Source organism: Diadema antillarum, unplaced genomic scaffold (genome assembly GCF_040938485.1).
Source record: "Diadema antillarum isolate AM-2024a unplaced genomic scaffold, OU_Dant_1.0 seq00000715_RagTag, whole genome shotgun sequence".
In the NCBI taxonomy this organism is placed as follows: domain Eukaryota; kingdom Metazoa; phylum Echinodermata; class Echinoidea; order Diadematoida; family Diadematidae; genus Diadema; species Diadema antillarum.
Window position 1 is genome coordinate 578,431 of NW_027271619.1, and position 14,430 is coordinate 592,860.

The window sequence follows — 14,430 nt, forward strand, 5'->3', positions numbered from 1 at the left end:
TAGACTCATATCCAGCTATTTACACATATCAAATACATTGTCTATAGATTATCTGGCTAAAACAGCATCAGTTTCATTTCCATTGGTGATAATTGTCGGTGTTTTGTTTTTCCCTCGGGTTTTGAGTTGCATAACTAGCAAACTGATATGCTGTGCATTCTAGAAGGCCTTCGCCGATGTAAAATGTAAGATTTTTCAGCCAATTTTCAAACTGCTGAGAATCGGGAGAGCCGTCACTGACCCTGTGGCAAGCTAGGGGAGACATGGGGGAGTGAAAGCTCTTGGCAAACTCAAAATCCAGCATCCCTTACTGGCAGAAGGTCACATCCTGGGCACACTTGGCCGCAAACCACTCGCGCATTATCTGATCGTTCTTGTTGAGACCATCGTCAGATCTTGTGTTGTAGTTCAGTGCCTCATCCTGAGCCTAGGGCAAGAACATGAAAAACGCCAGAAATATTTTTCACATCATTACTGTCTGGAACTAACAGAAAACTGCCCCATGCTTACTTGTTATTGATTCAAAGAATATTCATGCAACAGCTTTTGCAAGATTCCACTTTTTTTTTCTGTGAATCTGCTCATCTTCTGTTGCTCACTTCTATCACTGGTGCAAACACTTTTCCACTATCAGACACTGCTCACTAGAAGCAGATAAGCCCAGTTTCAAATCTATGCCACTTGCCATACAATATCAAATGGTTCCTATGAAACTGTTGAGGCCTCAAATAGAACCTGACTTCAGTTATTTTGAAATTATGGCTCATCCTGCACATATATTGCAAATCATTCTTTTCATGATCAAAGTGCAAGAGCTAGACTAAGTGTATATGTTTACAAGTTTTCACTTTAGGTGAGTGGAAGACTAGGAACATTGAAGGGGAATGACCCAAGTTATTAGATATCAATTTCCTTGAGCAAGAAAGTCACTCATGGTATTTTTACATCTACGTTTATCTTTGGTGAAATTATGTGGGAATTCAGAAAGCTATGACACAGGAAACATTTACATGAAGATACATGTACTGCACTCACTGTATGTGTTGTGGTTGTCATTATCATCATGACAACAACAACAACAACAAATTGCTAGAGTCCTCTTCCAAAACACACATACAGGAAAAAGCCTACCAGGTACCTTTTTCACAATTCATTGTCCTCTTCTTTCATATCTTTCTACAAGCTCTCTAATTCATATCCTCCAAACATTTCAAATCAACATAGTCTTCATAATACTTTCTACATTAAAGTGGGCTATGTTTTGTTTTGTTTTGTTTTGTTTTGTTTTTGTTTTTGTTTTTGTTGTATAATGATAGTGCTGGCACGGAGATGAAGAATTTCACAAGGGCCTGACTCACCAGAGGTTCAGGGTACACCCTCCTCATGCTTTTCCTGTTGTGGTGTTCAAGCCAAGCTGCCCGCAGCATCGCTTTCTGGGAGGGCGCCAGACATCTGTGACACACTCTGCATGCCTGCAATGCAGCGAAAAGGAGAATGCAAGGTGACATCAATGACTCTAGACTCTCGGCCCCAAATTCACGAAGGTGACTTAAATGTAAACCATAGTTTGTGCAAATTTCTTCTGTGTAAATATGATTGACAGATTGCGTAAACCAACAGACGGCCAGTAGCATATGTGCATTGATACTGGCATGTATAGAGGTACGCCTATTTCATGCTTATTTTACACCATGGTCTAGATTGTACCATAATCTAAGTTTAAACCACCTTTGTCAATGCGGGCCAATGAGGCACGATGAATCTCGCTTGACATAAAACCACCATAAACATTCACAACAAAATTGAACTTTAAATAGTAATCCTCCGAAAGACTACTCATACACATGTATATAATTACAGTTGTATAATATAATATTCCAGCATTCATATTCTGACTGTATTTTGCAACACCTGGTTGAGAATTAATATCTTCTGACCCTGAAACCTTAGAAGTTACCTATAGCTATGATAAAAATTGAACACTATCAGACTGGTAGAATTAAGAGATTTGTTGATTTCCAACTGAATTGCTGTCTACAAATGAATATCGCAAAACAAAGTTAAAAGTGATACTTCACCATTGGTCATTTGGTACGGAAGTGGAAATCCGTTCAAAAGTCAAAATCACAAGTACTCCTACTTTCACCACTATCACTGCTAAGACCACTAATACCACTGCTTCCACTGCTCAAATGCTCAACTGCCATTGATGATGCTGAATAGTATTTTGTTGTACCTCATCCTCGCACGTCTGGCACTCCTCTGAGGCACACAGCTCATATTTGACGACGATTTCTCTGTTGCTGACTCGCATCTCCTGGACTTTCCCTTGACTGAGTGTATCACAGAGAAAAGACAAACAAACAGACAGACAGACAGACAGACAGACAGAGAGACAGACATAAAGACATAGTGAGAGAGAGAGAGAGAGAGAGAGCACAGAGAAAGTGTTACAATTGATTAGCTCATCCCTAATTTTGTATGAACTCCTCAAAGCGGATTTTATCTCGCCAATTACTTCTGAAGAAAGTGAAGAAGTCATACTTCTATTTTTTTTTAAGGACCTCTGTGCCGTCACATCAGCAAATCACATAACTTTTTTGACATCATGGTACAACATAAGGCCAGCCCAGACCTTCCACTTCCAAGAAAAACATTTGAACAATGATTGTTTAACCCTTTTGTTGACTGGCATGTATGCTGGAATGTTTTCATTGCAAATTGGTTCCGATGTTTAGAAACCAACTAGTAATGAACTGAAATTACATACGTCAATCTACTGGTAATCTCGATTGTGCCAGCATGATCTTCGAATTTAGCTGAGGCACATTGTTACAACTGAGATAGCTGGCTAACTTTCCAGGAATTAAACTGAAATACCGATGAAAGAGTATTAAATAGTGAGTTACAGTAAAGTACTCAGGCAAACAGAGAGTTGATGGTTGGTTTACCGGTAATAGGTCACATACATGGCAAATTATGTTATCATGACTCACCTTGATAAAACACACGTTCAATCATATTCATCTCACTCGGAGTTCATTAACACCTGCAAAGAGCATGTATTCCAAGGTTGCTCCGAAAATGTTAATCGAAAGCTTTAGATCTTCGCGACGGGGACGTTCAGAGGGGAAAAAAACCTATTCTGAGCACGCGCAGAATCGCGTATCAAAGTCAATCTATTCATAGCTCGCGTTGTCTGAGTTTCACTACGCGTTCCGTTTTTTTTTTGTACGTCCGCTCAATTCACGATGTAGAGAGCTACTTCATGCACTGATCATATGGGGGCGCCATTTTATTTTTTGTAGGTTGCGTCCTAGCGTAATCTAAAGCTACTTTTCAGCATGACGCAGGGAGAGAGAAGAACGTCCAACCCACTCATTGTCTCAAACGTGCGCGCCGCAAATCTAAAGCTCCATAATAAGAAACTGCAGGGGCCCGTTTCATAAAACTTGTCATCAGTGACAAGTTGTCATAGATGTGACAAGCTACTGAAATCCTTGCATCTGATTGGCTGAGAGCAAATTTGTCATAGAAATGTGGCAGTTGTCACTGATGACAAGTTTTATGAAACGAGCCCCAGGTACCTGTTTCTCAGACTGAAAGGAAGGTCCCTGGCCACGTCGTTGATGCTCAGGACGTTGTAGACCACCCTCTCATACAGGTGGGTGTTCTCTAAAAAGTGGGCTGTCGACAAGTTGGGCGACATGTTCACCTGGAGGAAGATGCATTGTGGGAAAACAAACATCATAGCAATGGCAGCATGGGAAAGGATGCAAATAAAATATAATGGACAGTGGTGTGTAGAAGTCACTATGGTTTCGAATATGCACAGATCAACAGCAAATGTTTCAATGAAATTAAATGTAGAATAAGGGAGTTACAACATTCCAACAGTATGAAGTAATATCTATGGAAACCACGCAGGCAAACTAGCTGAGGTGGACGGTGTCATCACCTGTACGTTGTCCAGCTAGTTTGCACTTACAGTACAGTACTGTAATGTCATGTGTTTGGTTGATAATCTTGCAACCACAACCCTCTCTGCTTTTAAAAGTTTTCACTGCTGCTCAGTTGTAACAACCCTAAAATCATCTGAAGTGATGGAAATGCAAAGTACTTGTGAAGATTTGCCTCAGAGAACAACTGATGAATGGAAAACAGATTCAAAGCACTGAATTTATTAATCATGGTCAGCAAAATGTAACTTGATAACTATGCAAAGCCCTGTCGCTGTACAGAAGTTGCAACAGGCTTTGCACGATGTCTGGTGGGGCTAGTAACTTGATAGCTCACTGCTAGGTCTTCGGGCAAAACAAATATCTGTGAGTTTGAATACGTTCATAAACAGGCTTATTTTCATGAGATATGTCAATACATGTTAGGATCAGAAATTACATTACACTAACATCTGTACAACAAATTAACTCTAGCAATATCTATGGTGGCATAACTTAGTTTTCCCCACAATGAATACAATAATAGCTGTTAGCATCCTTCTACTACATCATATCTTTGGGCAATGTATGTAGACAGCCTAAAGACTAGTATGACGTATAACACTAACCTCCATGAGAAAGACATTCAAGTCTTCATCCAGGACAAAGTCAAACCTCATCAGCTCAAAGAATATGCTAGAATATCAGAAAAGAAATCAGAAAAGATAACTGGTCTACAACACACACCAATCATAATTATTAAGGGCTAGAAAACACTACATGCATCTTATTGAAAGCTCAGTATGTTCTCATTGTAATCTTAACTTTTCTATTCAGAGACGAGAAATCATATAACAGCCAACAGCCTATTGTCCCTGAGGTGACAAAAACTTGTATCTAAAAATGTTAGTGAAAATCACTTTTCTTTTTTAATACAAAGTGTATTCATCATCAGATAATTAGTCAGATGTCTTGTCCAAATCTTTATTTGGCTTACCCCCATAATGAAGCCACCAAGGCATGTCAACAGAATAGCAATCTTATTTGTTATAATGCCTTGGCTGTCATGTTTGTTTGGTTTTTTTTTTTTTGCTTTTTTTTGTTTGTTTGTTTTTTCCCCTCAACATTTGAAATTTTTGACACCCAAACAGCAAATGGCATTGTAGCCATGTGAGAAGCAAGTGGTGACTGCAGCACTGCAACCTATCTTCAGCAAGAAAGCTTCATTGTCATCAAAAGTTAAAATCACATCTCATGCCATATGTCATTTTGTAAGCTAAGTACTGGAAAGCTGCTGTGGCCCAGGGAAAATGACCAGTGGCGGATTGACTGGGGGTTAGGCAGTTAAAATCCCCCACTCCCACCCCCCCCCCTTTTGGGCTGTCAAGTGAAAATGTGATGTGCATAGAAAAATGCAATCTTGTGTCCAGACGCACAGTACAAAAATGTATGTCCCTAGTACTCTGTCTCAGGCTCAGCCTTAGACAAAAATAGCAAAAAACAAAACAAAACAAAACAAAACAAAAATCACCAAGAGACAGGACAACCCCCTCTCAGACTCAGCTCTGCATCATCACTAGGTCAAAGCCCCCCCCCCCCCCCTCCAGCAAAAAGCTAGATGCACCCCTGGTGACCATGTCACAGTCACAGTCACAAAGTCCCTTGTTTGAATCCCTTATCTGCAGCAGTTGTTACCCAAGGCAGGGCACTTTATCCTATACTGACCAGTCCTTTGGACAAGACTTAAAAGCATCAGTCCCCTGACTGCTTACTAATGAGTATTCAGTGCTTAGGCATCAGTTACATAATCATAACACAGGCAAATTCCCAATAAATCAACCGAATAATGTCTAAGCAGGATCAGTATGACTGCAGCATCGATATCTCCACATTGGCTTCACAGATACAGTAATCAGAGAAAAACCTACTGTTTGTGTCGATATTTCTTGATTGCATTCAGCAGCTGAGGGTATTTGTTCAAGAAGACGCCGCGGATGGCTTCATGTATCTGCTGGTAGACATGGTCTGGATCATCACCTGCGTTGATATTCACAATCAACAGCAACAAAATCAAACATAAATCACATCTGGTATTCATTAGCAGAATGCAAAAGAAAGCTTCTTCACTGTCAGGATTTTTTCCACATATCTGTGGATGCATGTCAACATCTATGTTCCTCAGCTCACGATGATGAATAGTGCCTAACACTTAAGAAACTGAAAAGAAAAAAAAAACCCACACCTACCATCACCACCAAAAAAACCCCCAACAACAACAAAAGCTACATCACCAACAACACCACCACCACCACAGCCAACAACAAAAACAACCACCACCAGCACCACCACCACCCAAAACTCTATACAGTTTGCCTGGCATTTCTGTTCCAGATTCATTGTATTAGAAGTGTTCTAATAGGTGACAATAATTTCAGAAGACAGCGAGACTACAATAATGTCAGATTACCATGTCATGTGATGTCTCGGCTGTCGCTTGCATAATAATTAATCTATCTGATCTACCTGAAATTTCTTTCGCATGTTTGATTCTTTACTTTCGATCAGTAGCCATGGACAAAAGCTTGCCACCCTAACAGGCTTATAAACTTGACCTCAGGCCCTTTGACCATTGAAAAGACAATCCAGATGTCTGACCAGTCATCATGTACCTTTCATAACTGTCCTCTATTCTTTTATTTCCTTGACTATCTAATCTTAGTTCTGTTTGTGAATAATTCCTTCCCTTATGTTCATCTATTCTTTACTAGATTCTGTAAAGCCATTGTCACACATGGTGTACAGTTGTACTTCGCAACACATCACCTGCTCCATCATTTTGTCATAAAGAACCAACAGCAAAATTGACCACATAATAAGACTTACTCATGGATCTACAGCTATGTAATAGATGAAGTCAAGCAATTACCTATAGATCTCCAGTACGCATTCAAGCTGTCCATGAAGTTGTAATTGTATTCCTGATAATACTTCTGCAAAGATGGCATCTGAACAAGTGGCAAAAATCACAAAAAACAATAAAAAACAAAGACATAGTAATTGGTCATAATGTCTGCAATTCCCATTCTTTCTCTCATCTTCTTTGACATTTCTGAACATTCCTGTTACTGTAACCTGGATGAGCCCATTTCATACTGGCTTATTTTTCCTGTGTAGTATCCATGATATACAGAGTATATATATCATGCATTGACTACCATTAAATGTAATTCTTCTCCTTTACACCTATCCCATCCCCCTCCCACCACCCAAAAAAAAAACCAAACAAACTTGAATCTCTGTTTGAACAGGTGTGAATAGAAGCGGCATGTTTATGTGCATGGGTCATGGCTGTCTCACACACAGGACATCTGTTTAGCTTCCACATAGATGTGACGGCATGATAACACATGACACTGCCCAGCTACATGCAATGAATGGGAATCATACCTCAGCCATTTGATTGCAAGGCAGACCTGATACAGAATGAGCCACTTTACCACTCCACAGCATATAATGAGGAATATATATTTGTACTCCATTGCAAATGGCCTCTCAACTTAGTTAAATATAAGAAGAGTATAAAAGGTAAAGCACTGGCATACAGATCGGACAGCTTACCTTCCACACAGGGGTGTAATCGTCACCGACAACATACTTGTTGACGTCACTGAAGTCGATTGGGTGGTAGTCCTTGGCGCAAAACCGTATCAGCATCTCATCTTGGAGGATGTAGATGCGCAGGGGATCCACAGAGGTTATGGACACGTAGAGGCCCAGGTCAAATTTCTTCCCGTCGATGAGGTATGGGTTTGCGATGTACTGCTGTATGAAGGTATTCTTGGCATTCAGATCCAGGTCTGCAGATATGGTGAAAGAGCAAAAATCAAGACTAGAAATCAGAGAGTATGCAAATTATATTGATCATAACAATTAGCATTTAAATAATCTTGAAATTATGCACATTTTTCGCTCTACAATGAGATACTGCCAGTGGCAAGTTGTCCTGAGAAGAAGCTCAACATACCATCATTGACAAATATCTCCATGACATTTTCATGGACAAATTCACAGCCGAAGCCATGCCTTATACACAAACCAAGTGCATGTCATATTGTGCCACCATGAAAGCTGCTTTTTATACTCTTTGTTGTACTGACATATGAAATGAAAATAACAATAACAAAGGTCAAAGTAAAGCGTATGTGGCTGGCATATGATAAAGTGGGACATTATTGCTTTTAATCACATAGAAAACTTGTTTGTTTTTTTTTAGGGGGTGGGGGGGGGGGGGAGTGATTTACAGACCATGATGCCAAAGTCATGAATAAACCCTCTTAATCATCCCCATTAAGATGGAAAGTAAGTGACACATCTTTTTTTTTTCTTGGGGGGGGTGTGACTTTCTTTTTTTTTCTTTACATTTTGAAATTGTAAATTCCATTAATTAATAGGAAAATAAGTTGTATGCATCAAATTCTTTCCTTCATAATTTCCTGTAGGACTCACCATCTATGGCTTTCACCTTTATCCCTCTATGAGAGCTGCTCTTCTGAACCCAAAGGGTATCTTTGTTTTGCCTAGTCTGTAAAATAAAAAGAATAATTACCATTAGTCCATGAATGATAGTTAACAAAGAATATCCTACCAAAACTCCCTGCAGTAGAAGCAGTAGCAGTAGTAGCAGTAGTAGTAGTAGTAGCAGTAGTAGTAGTAGTAGTAGTAGTAGTAGTAGTAGCAGTAGTAGTAGTAACAGAACCCATATGGTATAATCTGTTGACAAATGATTGAATGCTTATGAAGGAATGACTACTGTTACTTCCTATAGGAGTGGCAGTACATGCAGTAGTAACAAAACCCAAAGGGTCTCTCTTCTTTGCTTAGTCTGTTAATAAATGGATACTTTAAAGTTCACATGGGAATAACTACCATAAGTTTCTAAAGTACCTCATGATATCTCATTTTACATTTGTATTTCCTCTATACTGTAAAATAAGTACTATTACAATAGGTTTTTATATCACCTTCATCATATTTATCAGTTATCAAAGCTCTAGCTGTACATAGATGTATTTTGAGAAAAACAAACAAACATTGTTTGCATACTGTTTATCAAGTGATCCACATCTTGTAAACTCAGCTGTTCAGTAGATCACTCTACTTCATTGCTACATTTACTTGCAAATCATGCATAGTTTCTCTCATTATTCATTTGATTTGTACATATATCACTTGGGTACTTTATGACTTGTACTTCTGACAAATTGTTAAAACAATGTAATTTGTTAAATGTATATTTTGTATTATGTACTATTTTTAAGGAAATAAAGTATATTTGAACATAAAATTAACATTGTACAGGGAGTACAATGGTTGACACAGCAATGTTGTCTGTGTTAAGTTTCAGAGAAATCTTACAAGAAGTCTGGCCTCAGGAATACATGAAATCAGCTTTAAAGAGTGTGTACAATTCTGGTCGAGGTGAGGATTTAGCATTTAACGTTTTGCGAGATATTCAGAAACCACTTTATGAGATGTCAAAGAGTATGCAATTCTAAGGGGTATCAAAAGTTTATCTGATGAAAATCGGTTTGGAAATGGCTGAGATATCCAAAAACAAGGTGAAACAAAGAGATCCTAATAAAAGGCGTGGCCTGTTGCCTTTAATTATCATCACTTTTTTGGATATGTCAGCCATTTGAAAAAAATTTTTCATCAAATAAACGTTGAATCCTTCTTAAAATTACATGCTCTTTCATATTTCATAAGAGGTTTCTCATTATCTCTCTTAGGAATGTTCAAAACATGAATCCCCACCTCAACCAGTATTGTACAGTCCCTTTAATATCAAGTTCATGGAAATCATTGGAATTTTCCTCCCCGCCCTCTCCCAACCCCCCCCCCCAAAAAAAAAAAAAGAAAAAAAAAAAAAAAGAAAAAAAATAGTACCTCAGCCAAGAATGCTTCTTTCTGGTCTGGGATCTGGAAGGCTTTGGGAATGTACTTGATGTCCGATGTGGCTAGGAACACCTTGTTGGTGATGTAACCTGTGCCTGGAAAATGATTGACCTGCAAGAAAAAGACATTGATCAGTCTATCCATGGTGACCATGTGACACTACACCAAATACAACATTTACTTTTGCACAATTTAGGCTGGCCTTAAGGGAAATGTCAGCCATGTTACCCTGACTTGCTGACATTATCATGCATACAATTTTCTTCTAATTTACATGATAAGGTCTTCAAAAATATTCTTGTGTGGCATGGAAAGTACAGTGGCCCTTGCTTTTTTAGGAGGGACAAGGAATAACGTTTTCTCCTGTTTGACCTGCAAGGTTCCAGCAAATCACCCAACATTAAATACCCAGTATCAGGGCTCAACTCTAGTGGTACTAGTGGCCCAGGGGACTGGGGATGATGTCGCGCCATCAATTTTCAAAAAAAAGCTTTTCGGTATCTTTTCGAGGCCTAATCGGGCAGCTAAAATTCAAAATGAAATTCTTATTTCCTTTTATTTTGGCCACTATATTACTTCTTTTTTTTGGGGGGGGGGGGGGGCACCAAATTTTCATATTCAAAGATTTTAGTGACCCAAACGGACTGGCCAATAGAATAAAATGTTCGTGTCTAGCCCTGCACTATGTAGGTCGGTCAATGATGCTGGACCACTGCACCACAGCTTGTAGGTCTCCAGACACATCCGATGACAGAAATGACAATATTTAGGGAGCAATCAATGTGTCTGAAAAATAATCCTCTTCATTCCATATATTTTAGGACTACGCAATTGACAGATGTTGATCTCGGATATAGAAGTAGAAAGTGATTAGGAAAGTGAAATCTCTCCTCAGAGTATTTGTCTGGACTTCAGTCACTACTTTGAGTGAAATTTAGTGGCAGCATTTCAACCAAATGGTCACAGTTGAGTGGGTAATGGTCACAGTTCTTTGGTGAAAAACAATGTGCAGAAGATTTCTTCCCAAGACTTTTGAGTACATGCAGCCTGGTTCCCTCTGAAATGGTTTCTTATTATCGGATGCACACTGCATCAAAGATTTCTAGTGCATCAACCTAGATCTACCCTGCACATGACACGATAATTTGCTCATAACAAACTGCTCCTTTAAAAAAAAAAAAAAGATCAATAAATAAATGAATAAATAAATGAATAAAAAAAATAAGTTGTGGCTTCTATTCTTGCTCAACTAACATCACAATTCCTATTTTTCTTTTGATCACTACATATTGTTGCTTGTTTGTATCACAGAACAGTCAACTTATACTCATTTTCAGTCAATCCAGGTTATTCCAGACCTTTTGATGGGGCTGAAGCTTGGCAATGACAGCTGCCAGTTCTGTGAAGGGGTAGTCGTGGGCCCAGAGCACATCCCACTTGGAGTTAGCGTTGCCTTGGAGATAGCCAATCCTGTCAAACACTGCCATCACATGGTCCAGGTAGCCTGAATTTACCTGATCAAGACATTCGGCATCAACTGAATATAAATCTTGTCATATATTTTGAGTCTTCACTTCAAGTTGATCTTAGTGCACATTTCTTAACCCTAAAAGGGCTGGGGTTGAATCAACTCCCCTCGACATTTTCAGCGACCATTCTGCCGCGTGAATATTTTTGACTGCGCTGCTCACTGACTTTTTACTTTCAAGTCTCGCACATCTTATGACACCATTTTCGTGAAAATCGGACATACTGTTACGACGCTGCACGACATTTTATACATGCTTGTCAGACCAAAACTGGCTCAAAAAATTTGATTTTGTGTACAAAGTCTAGGCATATAGAGTTTTCTCACCTTATTGAAAAAGATATGATTATTTTCACTTTCAATGGTTGAAAATTCATTTTAAAGCATAATTATGCTTAAACTAGGTTCTATAATTTAAATTTTGTGGAAAAAAATTGAAAAAAACAAAAGGTTGAAAAACAAAGAAGGGATATACACAAGAAATTCATAAAACAATAGAATACATAAGAAAGTAACCTTGATACCAGATTTTTTTTCAAGTACACAGTTAGGAATGCTAGAAGGAATAATGTCACCTAAAATTAGGATGTCATTAGCTTTACTTTCTAAATTAAAGCAAAATCTATGATTTCATGCATATTAATATAAAAAAAAATATAAGAAATTAATTTTTTTTTTAATAGTCGGTAGATTACCCGACAAGTAATGTATGTGCCAATTTTCAGGGCGATTGCGCGGTCGACGGCCGAGATCTCAAGGGGGTGGGGGTTGAATCAACCCTCCCCCGGTCACAGAACAGGCCAAAAAGCCCAGCCTGGTTAGGGTTAATCTACTGCACATTCACTGGATGGTGAGCCCTCTGCTACGGATACTCCTTGCAGTCTATGATACAGCAATATTATGTATTTGCTTTTATGATTAACAACAGATTATCACACTATGAATGCTAAGAATGACAAGTGATGATGCATCCAAGATTCTCAATACTTTTTTTTTCAGTCTTATTGGCATATGTCCATTCCATTTGCCTACACATGTACATGTACACAGTATGTTCGTAAGTTAAGCACAAAGAGAAATATAGTGTTACAAAAGCATAAGTATAGGTGCAGAAAAGCACAAATACCAAGGACACCACATGGCACTGCTGCCCCGCTGCATCTCAAGTGACAGTATTATGTGTGCATTGAATATTTTGCTAACTATCTATAATCTCTTTTCTCTTGATATAATTATCAATTAGGAGTGTTGGAGTGCCTTTGACATGTGCATGCTTACTTAAAATATCATTACTCATTTTAATTACACGATAACATAGGACGATGCCTATTCATCAGTCGAAACTGGTGATTTCAAACATTGATGTTTTCTGTGACTTAATATCCCTATACTGCCTCATAAAGAAGTTGATGTTTTTTAGACCAGTATCTACTCCTAAAACAGTTTACAGAAGATGCCAAGATGACATATTCTGGGAGACCATTCCATAATATGATATTCAAAACATAACAGATTCTATCACAAGCACAAAGTCAAGGTTCCACTTAATGAATGATGTGTTGCATAATATACTCTGCACCACTTACATGTTTACCATGAATCCAAACCACTGGCCTCCCACTATGGTCCATATCTGCAGATGTGCCCTCAGCCATACCAACTCCAAGGTGCGGGCCGTTGCGGCTGGTGAACTGCAGCTCATGCATGACCCTCAGCTGGTATACATTCCACATGATAATGAGCAGACCGATGCAAAGAGCCGAAATCAAAACGTAGAGGACGTGGGGTGGCAGACCCGCTCGACGGGGCCGGTGCTTCGGAGACAGCTGCCTATACATCTGGAGGTTGCAGGATTATGTCAAGTGGAAAGGGAGGACAGAGGGAAAACAAAATGAAGTTTTTAAAATGGTCAAAGATAAAAAGACAACCAGAATTATGTGCATGTGTACACTGTATATGCACATAAAACATACTAATACAAGCATAAATATTGCATAATGAATTGAACTGTGAAGTTGTATGGGCTGTTTAAGTGTAAACTCAAGTAAAAATACAATATTACAAAGCAGTACCAGAAGGCGATGGTCAACCCTGCGGTGTCATCTCTTCAAACACTATTACAGTGAAAAAGACAATAAAATTATAGACAGAAAAATCTGTCTGTCTGGAGGAGTTTTATAGGACTTTTACTCTCCTCCGTACTGAGGGGATTCTGTGAAGCCAGACGCAGTCTCTGCGGAACATATCCCCGACGACAAGATACAGATCGACCTTCTGGTCAAATAAAATGAAAGACATACGTACGTGTTTTGAATACTGTCAAGTGTTGTAATAACTGTAAATTCTGTCACAGCAAATTATTGGGTATGCAATCTGTGATTGATGGGCTATACACATCGGGGGGTTACCAGCCAGACATCTATTGACAACTTATTTGCCTGGCGGTTGTGGGGACACGCCACGGGGATGTCTCCAGCAGTCGCAATAGTCTGGGTGCCAAAGGCTGAACCTTGTTTTGCCGTCCACCCAATGTTTTTCGATGGTTTTACCCTATTTCGGGGGTGCTGAATCTGAATCTGCATGATGCAACTCTTGCATCCTTGAGGGTTTTGAGATATTCAAGATGGCCGCCAAAATGGCCGCCCAAACCGGAAATTCCCATGTATTTCCTTGTAAATGGTGAGAAATTGAAAACAATTCACGGTTTTACCCTATTTCGGGGGTGCTGAATCCGAATCTGCATGATGAAACTCTTGCATTCTTGAGGGTTTTGAGATATTCAAGATGGCTGCCAAAATGGCCGCCAAAATCGGAAATTCCAATGTATTTCTTTCTAAATGGTGAGAAATTGAAAACAATTGATGGTTCTAAGCTATTTCGAGGGTGCTGAACCCGAATCTGGCTGATGCGACTCTTGCATCCTTGAGGATATTGAGACATTCAAGATGGCCGCCAAAATAGCAGCCAAATTACCCGGAAATTCCTATATATTTCCTTCTAAATGGTGAG

At 39.1% G+C, this 14,430-nt stretch overlaps 1 protein-coding gene across 1 annotated transcript in view; it reads right to left on the reverse strand.

The window, feature by feature from the left end:
* The window catches only part of LOC139737924 (probable tubulin polyglutamylase ttll-15), a 19,143-nt gene continuing 4,713 nt past the window's right edge, over positions 1-14,430 (reverse strand). Inside the window, exons 2-13 of the mRNA XM_071648591.1 lie at positions 13,008-13,259; positions 11,252-11,407; positions 9,885-10,004; positions 8,445-8,520; positions 7,557-7,795; positions 6,865-6,943; positions 5,867-5,975; positions 4,568-4,634; positions 3,588-3,715; positions 2,237-2,333; positions 1,359-1,472; positions 1-427 (exon numbers count right to left, since the gene is read on the reverse strand). Coding sequence (XP_071504692.1) covers positions 308-427; positions 1,359-1,472; positions 2,237-2,333; positions 3,588-3,715; positions 4,568-4,634; positions 5,867-5,975; positions 6,865-6,943; positions 7,557-7,795; positions 8,445-8,520; positions 9,885-10,004; positions 11,252-11,407; positions 13,008-13,259 — 1,557 coding nt within the window. The 3' untranslated portion in view covers positions 1-307. The remainder of the gene's footprint in view (positions 428-1,358; positions 1,473-2,236; positions 2,334-3,587; positions 3,716-4,567; positions 4,635-5,866; positions 5,976-6,864; positions 6,944-7,556; positions 7,796-8,444; positions 8,521-9,884; positions 10,005-11,251; positions 11,408-13,007; positions 13,260-14,430) is intronic.